This window comes from Phodopus roborovskii, unplaced genomic scaffold, assembly GCF_943737965.1.
Source record: "Phodopus roborovskii unplaced genomic scaffold, PHOROB, whole genome shotgun sequence".
Lineage (NCBI taxonomy): Eukaryota > Metazoa > Chordata > Mammalia > Rodentia > Cricetidae > Phodopus > Phodopus roborovskii.
In genome coordinates, this window is record NW_026126447.1 from 19,962,037 (window position 1) to 19,981,729 (window position 19,693).

A 19,693-nucleotide genomic window follows, 5' to 3' on the forward strand; every position below is an offset into this window, starting at 1 on the left:
TCACAGATACAGGGAGCTCCTAATCCTGGACCTTGAGATAGGGCTCCAGTCTACAGGTGTGTTAGAGTTCAGCATCCAGAGACTTTCTCCTTTCTCTTTGCTCCATTTCTACTTTGGTCGTGTTTCTGGGGACAGAGCAGGACAGGAAGGAGAGGAGCCACCATCCACTTCATCTTTCCCACATTGCTGTTGTCAGGTTATTTTGGTAAAGAGTAGAATGTATTTGGTACCATCACTGACTTTCCTGTGGTTCTGTCTCCCATGTTACATTATATATAAATCTTTTATTTTATTTTAAATATCTCACTGAGAGGCTGTTATTTCTACCTTTAATATGTTAAGGGTGCTATGTGGGTTCTGTCCCTTCTGCGTTCCTTATTTGTAAAGGAAAACCACCGTCTGGCTTAGAAAACTGGTTTCCCAAAAGTGACACCTAGGAAATGGTCACAGTGGTATAGGGTGTGTAGAAGACTGGTGTCTGGATCTGACTTGGGAGAGGTCTGGGAAGTATACTTGTTTGAGAGAATAAATTTTAATTAAAAAGCTAAAACCTCTGTGCATGGCAGCCTTCTACAGGATAAAATTTATTATTGGTGTGTTGTTATTGTTGATTATGATGTTTCTTAGGACACTTGTGGGATTAGAGGCCACAGGAACTTTCTCTGAGCTTCCTCTGAGTAGTAGTCAATGAATATCCTGAGTGACACCTGAGAAGTTGTTGTTTCAAAGAATCCTTTGCCAAGTTCTTCTTTTCTTGAGTATGTGTACTTCAAGAGAAATTTGATTCATATGTTTCTGAATAATTTACAATTAAATCATCAGCATATAATTTTCTAAGAGCTACTAGCTTTCCAAGGAGCTTTTAGAACCTGTTTAATAATTCCTCTCCAGTAATTTTCTTAAAACAGGAAGTTGCCTTTTATCAAATACAAATAAACTCAAACATTCAGAAGCCTGAAGTTCAGTTTCCTGCTCCAAACTCCAGGTTTCAAGCATAATCTGTGACTTTTACCAAATACATCCTTGCAACTCTACAAATTTTTTTTATTGGAACAAAACAAAGGTGATAAAGTTGTATAAAAGTGTTTATGTGCATTATTACTCTCGGGGGTATGTTTACAGTTATAGAAAGAATCATGAAATGTATCAAGGGTATTCTTGAAACATTACATATATAAGTGAAAATTCCTTTGGATCTTGTTTTCTTATATGTCTGAATGTGTTCACTAGTTTTATCATAGAAAACATTTTAACTTTGTTTTTCACTCATTTTCATTTTTACCATTTCAAATCTTAAACACCTTAGGAAACACATGAACACGGTTTTTCCAGAAGAAGGAACTAAAACATCTGTAGGAGTTTCATGTCTTTACTGAGATGAGGTAACATTTCCATTTATGAATGCAATTGACACTATTCATGGACCTGGAAAAATGCAGAAAATTATCTCTGGTTCATACTCTGACATCTCTTAATTATTTGTCAATCTGCTCACCTGGCAAAGATGATTAACTCTGACCTTGGAATTCTCCTCTATTTTGTTCACTTGTGTCATAGAACAAAGAAGCAAAGATAATTACAAGAGGGGTTCTGGACTATCCGAAGCAATTCCCTTATGTCCTGTCATTGAGTCTACTTAGTGCTTCTGTAACCAAGTGGATGCTGGGATGACAGGTGTCATAGAAAAGAAAATACTTGATTTAAACTTTATTAATTAGATTATCAGTTTATTAATTCATAATTGACCTTATTAATGGCCCCAGAAGAACTTGTGGACCACATAAAGCTGAGTTTACTCAACCTGCTGACATGGGGAAGTAGCAGCTTCAGAGAGACTTTAAGAGGCCCAACAGAGAGATTTAGGAAAGCAACTGTGAGGAGCTTAGACTGAAGTTAGCATGAGTTGTTTCAGGGCAGAAGGTAACAAACTAGATTTAAGCAAATGTTGGTAGAATTTGTAAAGCAGACAGAAGGTAATGTTAACTTTAGAACACTGATCTACAAAGAGCCCACATTAAACCAACTGATCTGTCCTTTTTTCTTGGAACATAGGATATGAAACAAACTGGTGTTAGAACCATGGTGTATAGTTTCTGTTACCTGCTATGGTTTGAAAGAATTTACCATCTTGTACTTCATAGCATAGTTTTGCAGAGTGTGCCATTTGGATTTCTTGCAATAGAAAAGCAAATGTAATATACAATATGCACATTTACCATGCATTCACTCATTTTTGTTCTTTTTTAAATTAAACTGTATCATAGCACTTAAGAAGCTAATGAGCCTGAAGCATGGTGACACATGACTTCAAAAGGTGTGAACCTTTCCTGACAATGGTCTGTGATAGGTATTTATGTATAGATTGTATTTTATATAAATTGTACTTTCTCTTATTACTGTATTTCATTCACAACAACAAATATAATACTAACAATAAAATGTCTTTTTAAGATTTTACATTGTGTTTTGAGCCATTTCCTGTTTATTCCAAATAAATGTTTAATTATCTGTATCCTACCTTGCCTAGTAAGAATTTACACTCCCCCAAATAACAGAGTCTGACTCACTGGGTGGCAGAACCACTAGAATGACTGAAAAGTCAAGAAGGCATTTTTTTTTAAATTTAAATTAGAAACAATCTTACTTTACATATCACTCCCAGTTCCCTCTCCTTCCCATCCTCCCAGGTTCCCCATTGATCTCCCATCCCATCCCCCTTCTGCTCCCCAGGGAGGGTGAGGCCTTCCTTGGGGGTTCATCAAAGTCTATCATATCTTTTGGAGCAGGGCCTAGCCCCCCCCCCCATGTGTCTAGGCTGAGAGAGTATCCCTCTATGTGGAATGGGCTCCCAAAGTCCATTTGTACACTGGGGATAAATAGTGTTCCACTACCATAGACCCCATAGACTGCCCAGGCCTCCTAACTGACTCCCACATTCAGGGGGCCTCTTTCGATCTTATGCTGGTTTCCCAGCTGTCTGTCAATCTGGGGTCCATGAGCTCCTTCTTGTTCAGGTCAGCTGTTTCTATGGGTTTCCCCAGCCTGGTCTTGTCCACTTTGCTCATCATTCCTCCCTCTTTACAACGGGATTCACAACATACCCAAACTTATGGGACACTTTAAAAGCAGTGCTAAGAGGAAAGTTCAAAAAGGCATTTTTATAAAATATAGGTAAGACAGACTTTGAAGACTCCCCATGGAAGTCCTCACCCTCCCTGTGGAGCAAAAAGGGGGATGGGCTGGGGTTTGGTGGGGGTGATAGGAAAGGATGAAAGGGTGAGGGAACTGGGATTGACAAATAAAACAACCTTGTTTCAAATTTAAATTGAAAAAAAAAAAGAAAAAAATGTAGAACAACACAGTTCTCTAATGCTTCTATGAATATAGTGAGATTTTTCATGACAAGAACCTAATAAATTAACTCTCAGATTAATAATGTAGAGAGGGAGAATTGCTGACCACATACAGATCATTTAAGATAAAAGATTGTTAATGAAAGCTTCTCCATAGGTCCCATAGGTGGGCAGTACAGAAATCTTATAGAGAATCTCATTCCGAAAACAATGAATTAAAATTTACCTATCTGTGCTAGTTAGATTTTATTGTCAACCTGACACAATCTAGAATCACCCAAGAAGAAAGAGGGAATTTCAATTGAAGAGTGCCCAAATCATATTGGTCTGTACCTAAGACCATGGCAAGCTGCCATGACCGATGGTTGATGAGGAGGGGCTCGGCCCACTGTGGATGATGCTATTTGTAGGCATATGAATCTGTGTTGTTTAAGAAATCTTTCTAAGCCTGGGATCAAGCCAGGAAGCAGCATTCCTCCACTGGTTCCTTCTTCAGTTCTTGCCCTGACTTCCTCCAGTGATGAACTGTGACCTACAATTCCAAACTAGAATAAACCTTTACTTCCCCAAGTTGTTTGTGTCCAGATGCATTAGCACACAACAACAGAAAATCAAATTAGGACTCATCAGAAGTCAGCCTAAACAAAAAGTCCTATTTCCCTTTGTGCTTTCGTGTTTAGAGTTTCAATTAAGTATATCGCTTCCTCCCTTTCTTCCGTCCAACCACTCATTTGTCCTGTCTCTCTAGTCCTTGACATGTCTCCCATCACTCCCTCTCAAATGCATGGCCTCTTATTATTAATATTACTATTACTATAGTTATTACTCATATGTGTAAATATATAATTGTACCTGCTAAGTTGGCTCAGTGTTGATCCTGTGTATGTGATTTCAGTGTATGTGATTTCAGGACTGACTACTTTGTATATGATGTAACCATTTAAGAGGCCATCTCTAGGAAAGACTAATTCTCCCTCTTTCAGCAGTCATTAGCAATTCTTCATCTATGGGTGGGAACCTGTGAGATTTCTTCTTCCACCTTATAATATGTATTGTTGTTGTCCTTATTCAGCTTTTATTTAGGAAGCCATATTGTTGAGGTATCATGGCTGTAGCTTCCTTGTCATTTCTACAAGATACAACCTTCAGCAGATTTCCTGGTTCTCTGGCTCTTACAATCTTTCTGATTGTGATGGTCCCTGAGTGTCAGGTACAGGAGTTGTGTTGTACCTATAGCCACTGGAATTCTGGGTATCCTGTGATCATTTGATCTCTGCATTTTGACTAGTTTTTTGTGATGGTCTCCATCTATTACGAACAGAGGTTCCTTGGATGGAGAGTAAGGGAGCTATAATTATCAGTGCATATGTGAATAGATTTTAGAATATTCTTAAATAAACCCTTAGATATTCTTAAATAAATTTTAAGTAGGAGCAGGGTCTCCTCTAAGATCTACAAGCTCACCATTGTAGTTGGCTAGGTTCCCATTAGTATGCATGAACCCCCCCCCATTAAGCAGTCCTTAAATCCATTTAGACAGCCTTTGGTTACTGCCAAGACATGAGTGCCACCATTGCATTCTTAGGGAGATCTTGTAATGCTGGTCATTGTTGTGATTCACAGAAGTAAAAGCTGAGTACTGACAATGATTGCTTCCTAGGCAGCTTACATAGCACCTTCCGGTACTATGAAAGCTAAACTTCAGGAAGGAAGCCCGTATGGTTAGATCCAACTTGAGTCTTCTGAGTTCTGTGTCAGAGATAGTGTCTTCAGCAATAGGAATTTTACCTTCTACCTTTGGGAGGTAACCAAGAGTAATAGCATTGGCCTATACTGTTATGTGAGTCTCTTGGGTTATCCTGACCAACAACTCAAAAGAGGTTTTCTCGTTCCTGGTTCAGAGCATTGTCAGCCCAAGTGTCATAATATAATTTCAAATACATATATAAACACACACACACACATATATGCACTCATGTATATGCATAGCTGTGTACACATTCACACACACACACACACACACACACACACACACACACACACACACACGTAGTTTCAGGTAAATCCAAAGTAATATGATTCCTTGAAGCTTTTTCAAATGTCCTTAGTGTTATTTGTCTATTCTACCTCTCCTTCTGTATTGATCTCCCTTTACCCTCACCTCTTTAAACTCCCTCCCATATTTCTCCAATTCTCCTTTTTTAAAAGCTAGATTTTATTTTCTCTTTCTGAGTGTTATCATCCATTAGACAATAGCCACTATTAGTAATGGTTTTATATTTTAAGTTTTCCCATATGAAATAGATATTTAGAGGCTTTTGTTTCCCATCAGCCTCTGCTAACATTATTTGAAATTTAAAATAATAGAATGTTCTAATTCTCCAAGTCTTTGTTGTCAAAACCTAATTAATTATTCAAAGTAATTGCTACTAGATATCTTCTTGTTGTCAGCCAATGTTTGGCCTAAGCTCATAACCTTCTCATGCAACATTGTGAGTAGATTGATGTTATTGCCTCTATACAGAGCATGAGAAGTCTCACTGCCACACATCCATCTGATGAGAACATCTGTGTCCTCTCTTCTCTGTCTTACCAACTGAGCCTAAAGCAATTGCATATTGCATAGAAAGAAATGTCTATCTTTGTTCTCTAAGTTAATTTTAGAACCTAGAAAACCTAAGTTCTAGAAAGGCAGGTTACAAATGACCCCACATATTTTTAAATAAAGTTATTCTAACTCTTTTCTACTAGCTACTAAAACAAAGACTTATCATTTGTTTTAGGTAAGTATAATGGCTACATCAGTAATTTTAGTACTCATGAGGCTGAGGCAGAGGGATCACAAGTTGTAGATCTGCTTTGACTATAGAGTGAAAAGCAAGACCTGCCTTGCCAATCAACTTTAAAAGTTGCCAATAAATTTTAAAAGTCTAGGTGGGGCTAGAGACATAGTTTGGTGGTTAAGAGCTCTAGATGCTCTTCCAGAGGACCTGGGTTCAATTTCTAGCACCCACATGGAAACTCACAACCTTCTGGAACTCTAGTACCAGATATGATATCCTCTTTGAACCTCTGCATAATCCAGGCATGCATGTTGTACAAACATATACACTCAGGAATAATAGCTCCAGGCATACACATTCAGAAAAAACACTTACACTCATAATTTTTTAATGTAGATCTAGGGATATAGCTCAACAGAACTCTTTCTTCTTGCCTATGGTACATGAAGCCATCACATCAATCTCCAGTACGAGAAAACAAAACAAAACAAAACACTGTCATATCTCTCATTTTCAGTATAGAGAAAGAAAAAAATGCTTTCAGCTATCCAAAATTAGAAGGAATTGAAATGTCACAATATTGAAGAGATCATAGACAAGCAGACATCTTTCAGAAAGTATTGCCCTCATGTCAATGTAAAGTTTTATTTGAAGCGAGTTGCTTTCTCATTTGACTTCAATAAGAAAACCTCTAAAGGTTAATTCTTTCTCAGATCTTTACATTTCAAAGGCCAAAATAATCATCTAACCTCTAAAAAGACATAATGAGGTTCATCTGTAATGATCAAGACATTCACTTTGTTTTCTGTGACTTTCACAGACTGCACAGCAGTCCCAATTTTCTATTTGAGATTATTCTTATAATATGTACTTGTGTCTTGTCCCCTACTTCTCCAGGACTGTCCACCAGAAGCAGGTGATTTTCGAGCTCAGCAGTGTTCTGCTCATAACGATGTCAAATACCACGGCCAGTTTTATGAATGGCTTCCTGTGTCTAATGACCCTGACAACCCATGTTCACTCAAGTGTCAAGCCAAAGGAACCAGCCTGATCGTTGAACTAGCACCAAAGGTCTTAGATGGCACTCGATGCTATACAGAATCACTGGATATGTGCATCAGCGGCTTATGCCAAGTAAGTGCTAGAGTCTTCCCATGTGAGTTGTCTACAAATGCTGTGACTACATGCAAATAAGTTTCTCAGAGTTACTCAGTAATCTTCTAGAGTTTATAAAGAGTAAATAATTTGAAGATTGTCATTTCAGTGAATGGTGTGGTTATTGTATTCCATGTTAGTGTTAAGGAAATGTGGACTGCAGGTGGGTTTGGTTTTGTTTGGTTTCTTTATTCCTTGAATGATACTTGAATGTGAGAGAATAAGAATTCTTGAATACTGTGCATTGATGATGAAGTTTGAAATTACCTGTATCTCAAATGTCCCTGACACTTGGAAAAGAATAGATGGAGGAAGGTAGGGGGAGAAAGAGAGGGAACTGGGAAAATCTTGTGTTTTCAGACATTCATTTTCATCTACATAGAATTTCATAGGAACTCAGATAGGATAATATGCCTCCTTAATGCCTGAAAATATATTGAAAATTCACACAAATTGTAGTGAGAGGCATTGTTTTCAGAGAGGCAACCCTTAAAATCCAGGGATATAAAAGGAATTGATTTCTGGTATCAATTCATCAGTGTATACTTGAAGACTCAGTACGCTAATGAAGGGTTAGTCCATTTACCATGAACTTGTGTTTTTTAGGGCTTACTTTTTGGACTGTGATGAGAAATCTATATTATACAGTGAGCAGTTTTCCTGAATGCTTTTATTTATCATATTCTTTCATGTGTCACAGTACAGACATTTTAAGAACATTTTCCTCAAGTGAGAAGACATTTATTGAGTCTGAATCTATAACAACTTGTATGAAATATGAAACATATTTCAGAGATTTCTTTTAAATGTATATTATAAAACTTAAATCTACGTGTTGATTTACAAGAAAAAAAATGCAGTGTAAATTGTTGTAAGACATGAGTTGTGCCATAAGTTTTATGTAAGGCAGAGGGAAGCTGATACAGTCAACCTTCATACAGGTTAGGATAATGATACAGGAAGGTGCATGTTCAACATTTTTCAAATAGAAGAAGAGAGAAGAATATATATATATATATATATATATATATATATATATATATATTCTGTATGTATATGACATAAAGAATATATATATATATATATATTCTTTATGTATATGACATATGAATCCCAGGGATAAATGCTAATGTTGGATTTTATTCTTCTCAAGATTGTAGGGGTATTAGAGAATATCCACATACCTTTAAAAGCATCACATGTAGAACATTACTTGTGATATTGTTCAACTATTTGCAAAATTATTTGTGATTATTTATAAATAGTTCTATTGGGGCTGGAAAGATGACTCAACAGTACAGTTAAAAGTATCATCGGCTCTTCCAGAGGATCCAACTTCCTTTCTCAATGCTATATTAGGAGGTTCACAACCACCTATAACTCTACTTCCAAGGGATACCACACCCTCTTCTGGCCTCCATAGACATATGCACACCCATAGCATATACTCACAGACATACATACATAGACCCACAAATAAAATAAATCTTTTAAAATACTGCCATCTAGGACTCTTGATTTATTGAAATGGAATGATGAAATCTTTAAAACGTTCAGGAATACTAAAGAATCATAAATAAAATAAATATATGGAAAGGACTGAACTGCAAGGAATAGGAGCTATGCTTCTTTGTATGGGCACACTGTTCAGTGTCTTGTAAATAAAAATCTAAGGACTAGAAAATGTTCATGATCTTGTGACAATTACATCATGTCAAAAATGGGACTAAATTCCAGGTCTTCTAATACCCATGACAGTGTTGTTTCTACAATATTATGTTTGCAAATGAACCAAAATCAACAAGTCAGGTCAGCAAATTAGGTTTCGATTATTTCTGTTGCATGATAGCTCAACCGGGCATGTTTTCTCCCTGGTTCTTCCTGCCAGCTGGCCTCATGTACCTTAGTAACTAAAAAAAAAAAAAAAAAATCCTATCTCAGTAGCTGGGGAATAAAAAAACTTCTACATGAATAAATATGGAGAGATAATGTTCTACTGTGAATTATGAGTGTGCCTCTTTAAGTTATAATCACACAATTGTGATTTGTTTGCTTTGGGAGTAAGTGTAAATTATATCATTGTTTAAAATAAATGTGCTCCACACATAAAAATTGCAACTGAATATTACTGATGTATTGCTCGTGTTGAGAAAGGAAATCTCCGGTTTCATTTGAAAACTAAAAAGTAGGATGATTTGGCTGGAGAGAAATTGGATCACAGACTGAAATTGAGCAAAAAAGTAGTTTTATAAATGATTGTGGAGGATTGTGTGGCAGATAGGACTAGAACAAACAGTAAATGTCCAAGAAAGACTTAGTAATGGAAAGAGACATTCACAACTCTTCTTTAGAAAGATCCTTATAGGCTCCATTGACATAGACAGTCCTGCAGCCACTGAGACCAGCTCTAATGGAAGGTCTTGTACCAGCAAAGAGGGCTGACGGAGCAGCCCTTCCCTAGGTAATGATAGCAGAAACAGAAAGGAAACTAAATCTGGAATGAAAATACTTCCATCAGAAGTGAAGTGAAAGCAATAAATCAAATCAATCATACTAAAAAAAACCAAAACAAACAAACAAACAAAAAAAACCTACAACCTAATGTGGATTCAGGTGTAAATTTGGATTGCTCCTCTTATAGTAACATATGTGTGTTTCAGTCGAACCAATCTAAATTTTCTAAAATGAACATAAGAACAGGGAGATGAGGTGCCTAATGGAGGAATGGAGATGAACAGAGGCCGCTGAGGTGATAAGGGAATAGAGATCTTAAATGCACTGTGTATCCTCTCAGGAGGACAAGAGAGATGGATTAACAAAAAAATAGTTGAAACACTCCTTTCTACAGAGATATAACCCACAAATTCTATCCTAGTTATAAAGTAATCAGTTAGCTGTATATCAGTGATTCGTTGTTTCATTTTTAGCAGGAAAATGCCCTATCTTAAAACACATTTGGGAATCAGTAACTTAAACTCCCAGTTATATAAACCTATTTTCCTAGTTCTCTGAAAAATACATTTCCAGTCTCACTTTCCCTTTCTCTTTTCTACCCCATTTGCTGGAGGCTTTTTAGCTTTTTGTCTGGCCTCAAGAATTACGCAAAAGCAGCTTTCAATATTTATGAAACCAGCAATATGAATCACAGACTAAAGAACACGTTTTAATTGTGGACATATTCACCTTGTTAGAAAAATCACACACAGTGACTTCTCATTCACAAGCACTAATTAATTTCTGTTCTGTCTTTCTAATCCCCTTCTAAGAGCCATTGCCTCAAAACTATTTGGCCCTTTATCTCAACAACAGAAACGAGGAGTCCTAGAATTTTACTAATAAGAAGACAACCCTAGCAGAGGAGGAACTGTCCTCTTCAGGAGATCTAGAGACTATGGATTGGCTCTGTATGCTGTAAATATGCATGAGGAAAATCTTGGAAACATTGCTATCTTTGCCACACACCTCCTTCTTTGTGGTAGTAGGTGATGCATTCACTCCCTTCTGACTGCAACAATGGTGATTCCAACATATATATATATGAATATATATATATATATATATATATTCTCACTTGACATAAGTTTTCCAAATATTTGTGGTTCTCGTGTCATATAGCATTGCCTTCATTTCACAGATGCAGAAACAGAGGCTTTACGGGATTCTATAACTTGCCCAAGGTTGCCTGGTTCTGCTTGTTTCCTGGTCCTGCTACTTCAAGGTGCACCAGGACAAGTATAGTTTTGTAATAATCCCCAAATTTGGCTGCATACCAGAATCACCTGAAAATCACTTAAGAAACACAGCTCTCAAGCCCCATCTACCAAACATTCAAATTTATGAGTTCTAAGTCTTTAAAACTATGAATCTATGGCAAAGGCAACTTTATGATCCACTTATAGATTGGACAACAGATAGGATTTAAATAAAAGTGACAAGAGGTAGAGCCTGGCCCTTCTTTTACCAACTGTATGATGATGGCCATGGTATGTAGTTTCCTGAAACTTAATCTGTGTGAAATGAGACTACCTCACCAACGAGAGTACCAAGTGAGACCATTGCTGTGAAACTGTGGACAACTTTGAAAATGTGGAAGACCCTGAAGACTCTCAGATAATACTAGATAACTGGCTTTCAGGAAGAGAAGGAAAGGATGAGGGAGGGGGAAAGAAAAATGAGAGGAAGATGGAATGGGGATAATGCAGTGGGATGATGCTTAATGTAGCATCCCCACCGTCCCGGGTTTCATCCCCAGAACCACACACCAGAACCAAAGCAAGGGCATCTACCATCACCTCACATTTGAAGTTATTCAACTAGATGGGCATGAGAACCTAACTCTACGCAAAAGATGATTTTTTAAATTGAATCCAGTTTCCCCTTTAAAGTGATTCCTGCTCTGTACTTTCGCTTTTCTCCCAGAACACAGAAACTGTCAGGAGTAGGGCTTCCTAGAGGGTGTTTGGAAAACACTGGCTTGAGAATGACCTATTCCACCCTCAAGACACAGGACTGACTTGAGTTTTGTGCTTCTAGGGCTTCACAGTTAGTTAACAACAGACTAAAGGTCAGGGAGTGGCAGTGTTTATCAACATTCTGAAAATATGTTCTCAGTATTACTTTTTTTTTCCAGCACATCCCATGGGCTAAGATTTTTGTCCAGCTTTAATTCTGTCATTGATGTTATAAAAACAATATAATTAGTGACTATACCTTTTCAAACCATCCTCCCAAACCCTGGGGGCTCACTGTGAGGGTGTGTATTCTCACCTTCTGTCTTGGATTGAAAAACACTAAGATGTTTAGCTGCTTGCTGTTGCATTAGATGTGGATAAGAAGCAAGGCTAGAATGGGAAAGCATGTTTGAATACTTAAGGCCACAGGCTCTGGATTCAGCACTGCAGGAACTACCAGCTAAGCTGGTCTATTGCCTGAAGCAAAACTGTAAGCCTCAGCCCACAACAAGACCTTGTTGCTGAAAATAACCCAGATACAACTCATTGCTTATGGAGAAGTAGAACTCATGCCTACTTAGAGCCTTCATCCTACAGGCTGGTGAGAATCCCTTAGAGAAACCCAATTTTTCTTTTACAAGTGCTTATCAATTGGAGATAGCTTCTTGATTATGAATGGGGGTATGCGTCTACATGGATATTAGCCATAATCCATAGAACCATGGATTTTAGGTATAGAGTAAGGGACTTGGGACAGATAGCTCCATTTGATAAGAAGGGATGACCAGGTAGGGCTTGTTCTCCCCGTTACTTGGCAGTTTCATTTAGATTGTCTTCATATATGTATGCATTTTAAGAAGCTTCTACTGTGTTAAGTTCCCATGTTACCACTCAAATGCCTCTTAATTTTAGCTGTCCCTCCCCCATATTCCCTTCCTCATCCCTTCTTCCCTCCTCCTCTCACTAGATCCTAAAATTCCAAACTCCATTCCCCTTCATCCATCCATAATTATCTGTTGTATTTTTCTTTCCTGGGAAGAGCTATCTGTCCCAAGTCCCTTACTCTATACCTAAAATCCATGGTTCTATGGATTGTATCAGTTACCATTGACTTAAAAGCTAATATCCACATATAAGTGAATATGCATCATATTTTGTCTTCCTGGGTCTGGGTTACCTCAATCAATATGATTACTTCTAGTTTCATCCACTTACTTGTGAAATTAATGATTTTATTTTAATGCTTACTTATACTTTATTATGTAAATGTACCACATTTTCTTTATCCATTCTTCTGTTGAAGTTGTTTCCAATTCCAATGAACATGCTGAGCAAACATCTCTGTGATAGGATGAAGCATCTTTTGGGTATAGGCCGAAGAGTGGTATAACTGGATCTTGAGATAGATTGATCCCAATCTTCCTGAGAAACTACCCCAGATTTGCATACTGTCTGTATAAGTTTGCACTCTCACTAGCAATGGATGAGTGTTCTTCTTACCATGCATCCTCGTCATCAAGAGCTGTCACTTGTTTTAGTGATCTTAACCATTCTGACACATATAAGATGACATCTCAGAGTAGACTGGATTTGCATTTCCTGATGACCAATTATGTTGAACATTTCTTTAAGTGGTTCTCGGCCATTTGAGTTTCCTCCTTAGAAACTTCTCTGTTTACCAATATATCCCATTTCTTAATTAGGCTATTTATTCACTTGTTACCCAAGTATTTTGAGCTCTTTATAATTGTTAGATATTAGTCCTCTATTGGATGTAGAGTTTGTATAATCATTTCTCATTCTGTAGGCTGTTGCTTTATCTGAATGACAGTGACCTTTGCCTTACAGAAGCCTTTCAGCTTCATAAAGTTCCATTTATTAATTGTTGATCTTAGTACCTGTGTTAACAATGTTCCGTTCATAAAGTCTTCTGTGCCAATAGTTCAAGGCTATCCCCCACTTCTATCATGTTCAGTGTATCTGGTTTGGGGTTGAGATCTTTGATTCATTTGAAGTTTAATTTTGTGAAAGGTGATAAGTATGGATTACTTTGGCTTCTTCTGCATATGGTTTCTTCTGCATACAACCATCTAGTTTGACTTGAACCATTTGGTTAAGATGCTGACTTTTTTTTTTCAGTGTGTGTTTCTGGCTTGCATATCAAAACTTAGGTATTCAAAGATGTGTGAGTTTATGTCTGGGTCTTTAATTTTATTCCATTGATCAGTGTGTCAGTTTTTGTACCAATACCATGCTGTTTTTATTGCTGTGGCTCTGTGCCACAACTTAAAAACAAGGAAAATGATATGTCTCACAGTCTTTTATCATTTGAAATTGTTTCAGCTATTGTGTTTTGTGTGTGTGTGTGTGTGTGTGTGTGTGTGTGTGTGTTTCCATATGAAGTTGAAGATTATCCTTTCAAAATCTGTGAAGAATTGTGTTGGAATTTTGATGAGGATTGGATTGCATTGAGTTTACATATTGCTTTTGGTAAGACAGTCATTTTTATTATATTATTCCTACTGATTAATTGAGGGAGATCTTTCCATCTTTTGTTATCTTCTTTAATTTCTTTTATCAATATCTTAAAGTTTTATCATATAAGTCTTTCAATTCCTTGATTAGAGTTACTCCTAGATAGTATTTGTTGTTATTGTGAAAGGTGTTGTTTCCCTGATTTCTTTCTCAGTGCATTTGTCATTTGATTATAGGAAGGCGACTGATGTTTAAGTTAATTCTGGTCCAGCTATTTTACTAAAGGTGTTTATCAGCCCTGGAGTTTCCCAGTAGAATTTTTAGGGTCACATATATACTATTGTATCATCTGTGAATAAAGATACTTTAACTTCTTTCTTTCCTATTTGTATCCCCTTGATTTCTTTCAGTTGTCTTATTGCTCTAGGTAAAACCTCAAGTACTGTGTTGAATAAATATAAAGGGAGTGGAAAACCTTGTCTAGTTCCTGATTTTAGTGGAATTTCTTTGAGTTTCTCTCCATTTAATTTAATGGGAGCTATGGGCTTGCTGTAAATTGCCTTTTAATATGTTGAGGTATGTCCTTTGTATCCCTAATCTCTCCAGGACTTTCATCATGAAGTGATGTTGGATTTTGTCAAAGGCCTTTTCAACATCTAATGAGATGATGTAGTTTTGTCTTTCAGTTTATTTATATAGTGGGTTACGTTAATCAATCCACATATTCTGAACCATCCCTGCATCTCTTGGATGAAGCCTCCTTGACCATGGTGGATGATCTTTCTGATGTGCTCTTGGATTCAGTTTGCAGGTATTTTATTGAGAGTATTTGCATAGGGAAACTGGTTTGTAATTCTCTTTCCTTGATAGATCTTTGTGTGGCTTGGGTATCAGGATGTGTGCCTTTATAAAATAAATTGGGTAATTTCCCTTCTGTTTATAATTTGTAGAATAATTTGAAGAGTATTGGTGTTTACTCTCCTTTACAAGTCTGGTAGAATTCTTCCATAAAATTTTCTGGCCCTGAGCTATTTTTTTGTTGGGAGACTTTTAATTACCTCTTATATTTCAGTAGGGGTTATAGGTCTATTTAAATTGCTTATCTGATCTTGATTTAACTTTGATAAGTGATATGTATCAAGGAAATTATACATTTCATTTACATTTTACTATTTGGTAGAGTATAGATCTTTAAAGTATGTCCTTAAGATTCTCTGGATTTCCTTATATCTATTGTTATGTCCCTCTTCTCATTTCTTGTTGATTTGGATCTTCTCTCTTACTTCCTTGATGAGGGTTTGTCAATCTTAATGATATTCCCAAAAACTCAACTGTTTCATTGATTTTTTTATTGTTGTTGTTTCTGTTTTTATTGATTTCAAACCTAAGTTTGATTATTTATTGTGGTCTACTTCTTTTATGTATATCTTCTTTTTGTTCAAAAGCATTGTTCTAATAAGTTACTAGTATAAGATCTCTTCATTTTTTTTAATGTAGGCACTTAATGCTATTCATTTGCCTTAGAACAGCCTTCATTGTTTCCCATAAGTTTGAATATGCTGTGTATTCATTTTCTAGAAAATCTTTATTTTTTTTCTTTATTTCTCTCTTGACACATTTTTCATTCAGTAGTGAGTTATTTAGTTTCTGTGCATTTCTATACTTTATGATATTTCTGTTGTTTATATACAGTTTTAATCTGTGGTGCTCTAATAGAATGCATGGTGTTAGTGTTATTCTAAGTTTTTAAAAATCTGTTGAGACTTTCTTTTGTCTGAGTAAGTGAACAACTTTAGAAAAAAGTTCCATAAGGTAATGAAAAGTAGGTGTGTTGTTTATGTTTGGGTTAAATGTTCTGTAAATACCTCTTATAGCCATTTGGTTTACAATGTAAGTTAGTTTGGGCATTTCTCTATTCAATTTTTGTCTGGATGATCTGTTTATTGACAAAAGTGTTGTATTGGAGTTTTCCACTATCAGTGTGTGAGGGTCAGTATGTGATTTAAGCTGTAATAATATTTCTTTTGTAAACTTGTGTATCCTTGTGGTTGGTTCATTGATGTTAAGAGAGCACATTCCCCATGGATGGATGCTCCCTTAGCCTAGAGACAGGAGGGAGGTTCTAGACCCTCTCCAAATGACTTGACAGATTTTGATGATCCCTCCTGGAGGGCATCATCCTCCCTGTGGAGTGGGTGGGGAATGGGATTGGAGGGGGGTTAGGGGCCATAGGAGGGAGGGAGGGAGAGGGATCTGGCATCGATATATAAAATTATATATCTACATACATACATATATATATATATATATATCAAGAGTATATTGCAATTCATATGTATATATGCAATTCATATGTATATATTTCTCGGATTCAGAAGAAGGATGAATCCTGTTTTTTAATCCATTCTGTTAGTCTGTGTCTTCTTATTAGGGAATTGAGAACATGGTATTGAGCTTTATTAGTGTTTGTTGATTCCTGTTATTTTGGTGTTGCTGTTGTTGTTGTTGTTGTTGTGGTGGTGGTGGTGGTGGTGGTGTGTGTGTGTGTGTGTGTGTGTGTGTGTGTGTGTGTGTGTGTGTGTGTGTTTTCCTTCTTTTTATTTGGTGGTCTGAAAATATTTATTCTTTTCTTTGGCATAGTTAACCTTTTTGGGTTTGAGTTTTCTTTATTTTGCCTAGGTTTGAGCTGGATTTGTTAACAGATGTTGTTTAAATTGGAGTTTACCATGGAATGTCATATTTTCCCCATCTATGGTGACTGAAAGTTTTGGTGGATATAGTAGTCTGAGCTGGCATCTGTGGTCTCCTAAGAGTCTGCAGCACATCTGCCCAGGCTCTTCTGGTTTCAGAGTCTCCATTGGGAAGCTGGGTGTAATTCTAATAGTTCTGCCTTTTTATGTTACTTGTTTTTTTTTTTCCCTTGAAGCTTTTAATAATATTTCTTTGTTGTGTACAATTTAGTTATTTTGATTATTACATGCTGAGGGGAGTTTCTTTTCTAGCCTAGTTTATTTGGTGTTCTGTGTGCTTCTTGTACCTTGATAGGCATCACCTTTAAATTTTTCTTCTATGATTTTGTTGCAAATATTTTCTGTGCCTTTGACCTGGATTTTTTCTCCATCCTTTATTCCAGTTTGTCTTAGATTTGATTTTTTTCATGTTCCTGATTTCCTGGATGCTTTATACCAGGAAGATTTTTAGATTTAACTTTTTTTTTTTTTTTTTTTTTGACCAAGGTATCCATTTCTTTTATTGAGTCTTCAATGCCTGAGATAATTACCTCTGAGGTTCCTGTTTGAGTTCTTTTTTTTTTTTCTTTGTAATGGTATACTTGACATATATATTTCTTATTTTACATATGGATCCCAGTTCCCTCTCCCTCCCTCCCATGCCCCCTGACCCATCCCATTACACACATACATACACACACTTCACAGGGAGGGTGATGCCTTCCAGGAGGTATCATCAAAATCTGTCAAGTCATTTGGAGTAGGGACTAGGCCCTCCCTCCTGCCTCTAGGCTAAGGGAATATCCCTCCATGGGAGATGTGCTCCCAAAGTCCTTTCGTGCATCAGAGATACATTCTGGTTCCACTGTCAGAGGTCCCTTAGACTTCCCTGGCCTTCTAACTGAGACTCATTGCTGGTTTCCCAGCTATCAGTCTAGGTGGGTCCATGAGCTCCCCCTTATTCAGGTCAGCTGTCTCTGTGGTTTTTTGTAGCCTGGTCTTGTCCCCATTTTCTTATCACTCCTCTTTCTCTGCAACTGGATTCCAGGAGTTTGGTTCGGTGTTTAGCTGTGGGTATCTGTTTCTGTTTCCATCAGTTACTTGATGAGGGCTCTATGGTGCCATATAAGTTAGTTATCAATCTCATTATTAGGGAAAGGCATTTAAGGTAGCCTTTCCCCTGTTGCTCAGATTGTTAGTTGGGGTCATCCTTGTAGGTCTCTGGACATTTCTCTAGAGTCAGTTTTCTCTTCAAACCTATAATGGCTCCCTCTATTATGGTAGATCTTTTTTGTTTTGTTTTTTTTTTTTGGGGGGGGTTGCTCTCGTCTATTCATCCCTGGACTCAATCTTCCTAGTCCCACATCTTCTCCTCTCCTCTTCTCTTTCTCCTAACTCCCTCTCCACTCACTTCCCCCCAACCCATTCCCAATATGCTTTGGAGATCTTGTTCCTTTCCCCTTCTGTGAGGGACCGTGTGTGAATCTCTGAGCCTGTTTGAGTTCTTAAAACTTTTATTTCCAGATATTACTCAGTTTATATTTTCTATATTGATTCTATTTCCATTTTCAAGTTTTGAACTGCTTTGTTTCCTTTGACTGTTTGTATTTTCTTATGTTTCCTTAGGGGACTTATGCATTTCATCTTTAAGGACCGCTATCATATTCATAAGGGCTTTTCAAGGTCTGTGTGTGTGTGTGTGTGTGTGTGTGTGTGTGTGTGTGTGCGCGCGCGCGCTTCAGGAATATTCAGGACCTAGTGTAGTAGGGTTCCTGGGTTCTAGTGTAGACTTATTGCCCTGGCTGTTATTGATTGTGTTTTTATGCTGACATCCAGGCATCTGGATTTGGGGAGATTATAATCCTATGTGCTAGTATCTAGTCTTGTGTTTGTTAGGTGGGTGTTTTGTTCCTTAGTTTCTGTTGCTCTCTTTGGATCTTTGCAAAGTATGGTGGTTGTATAGTGCCTGGTTGGAAATTCTTCTGATATTCTGACAGGGGTGGTACTAGGGTTCCATGTAAAATGTGTTTCTAGGTATTGGGACTTGACACTTAGGAATGGGAATGAGCTGGGGGATCTAAAGAGGTCCACTGGAGTTGGGAAAGCAGGGACTGCTTAAGTACCCCAGGGATAGGTCCAGAGAGTGAGGAGAGGCTAGAGCAGATAGTCTGCTCCAGAGCTGGCAGTGAGACTGGAGGAGAGAGGTGAAGATTGGATGCTTACCCACCTGCTTCACTGGTCTACTTATGCCTCTGTCAGGCTTGGCTGGCCGGTGGGTGCCCAGAGAAAGCCTGTTGGAGTTGGGGACTGGGATAATGCAATGAGTTAGGGGAAGAAAGGTTGAAGCAGAAGATCTATGTGATCCACTGGAGATGGGAGCTGGGGGTGAGGGAGGGAGGTTGCAGCATGTGGCCTGTTGCTGAGTTGGGGAAGAGACTGGGGGAGAGGGTTGGTTTGGAAGAGAGGAGGAAGAGGTGAAGAGCTGCAGTTAGCCTACCTGCTTCCCTCTCCAGAGAGAGCTGTGGGTTCCAAGGAAGTGCCTCTCTGTTGGAGTTAGGGACTGGGATAAAACCCTGGACGAAGAGAAAGAAGTTTGAAGGGGAACATCTAACCTGTTTGTTTTCTAAGTAGAAATAGGAAAGTGAGAAAAGGTAGGGTATGGATGGGAAAGGAGGTAGGGAGAAACTGGGAGGAGTAGAAGGAGAAGATTAGTTAATCGAAATATACTGTATGGGAAAAAATATATT

At 37.6% G+C, this 19,693-nt stretch overlaps 1 protein-coding gene across 1 annotated transcript in view; it reads left to right on the top strand.

Moving 5' to 3' along the window:
- The window catches only part of Adamtsl1 (ADAMTS like 1), a 363,826-nt gene that overhangs the window by 96,104 nt on the left and 248,029 nt on the right, over window positions 1–19,693 (top strand). The window contains exon 4 of the mRNA XM_051188147.1: window positions 7,034–7,270. Within this exon, the coding sequence (XP_051044104.1) occupies window positions 7,034–7,270 (237 nt within the window). The remainder of the gene's footprint in view (window positions 1–7,033; window positions 7,271–19,693) is intronic.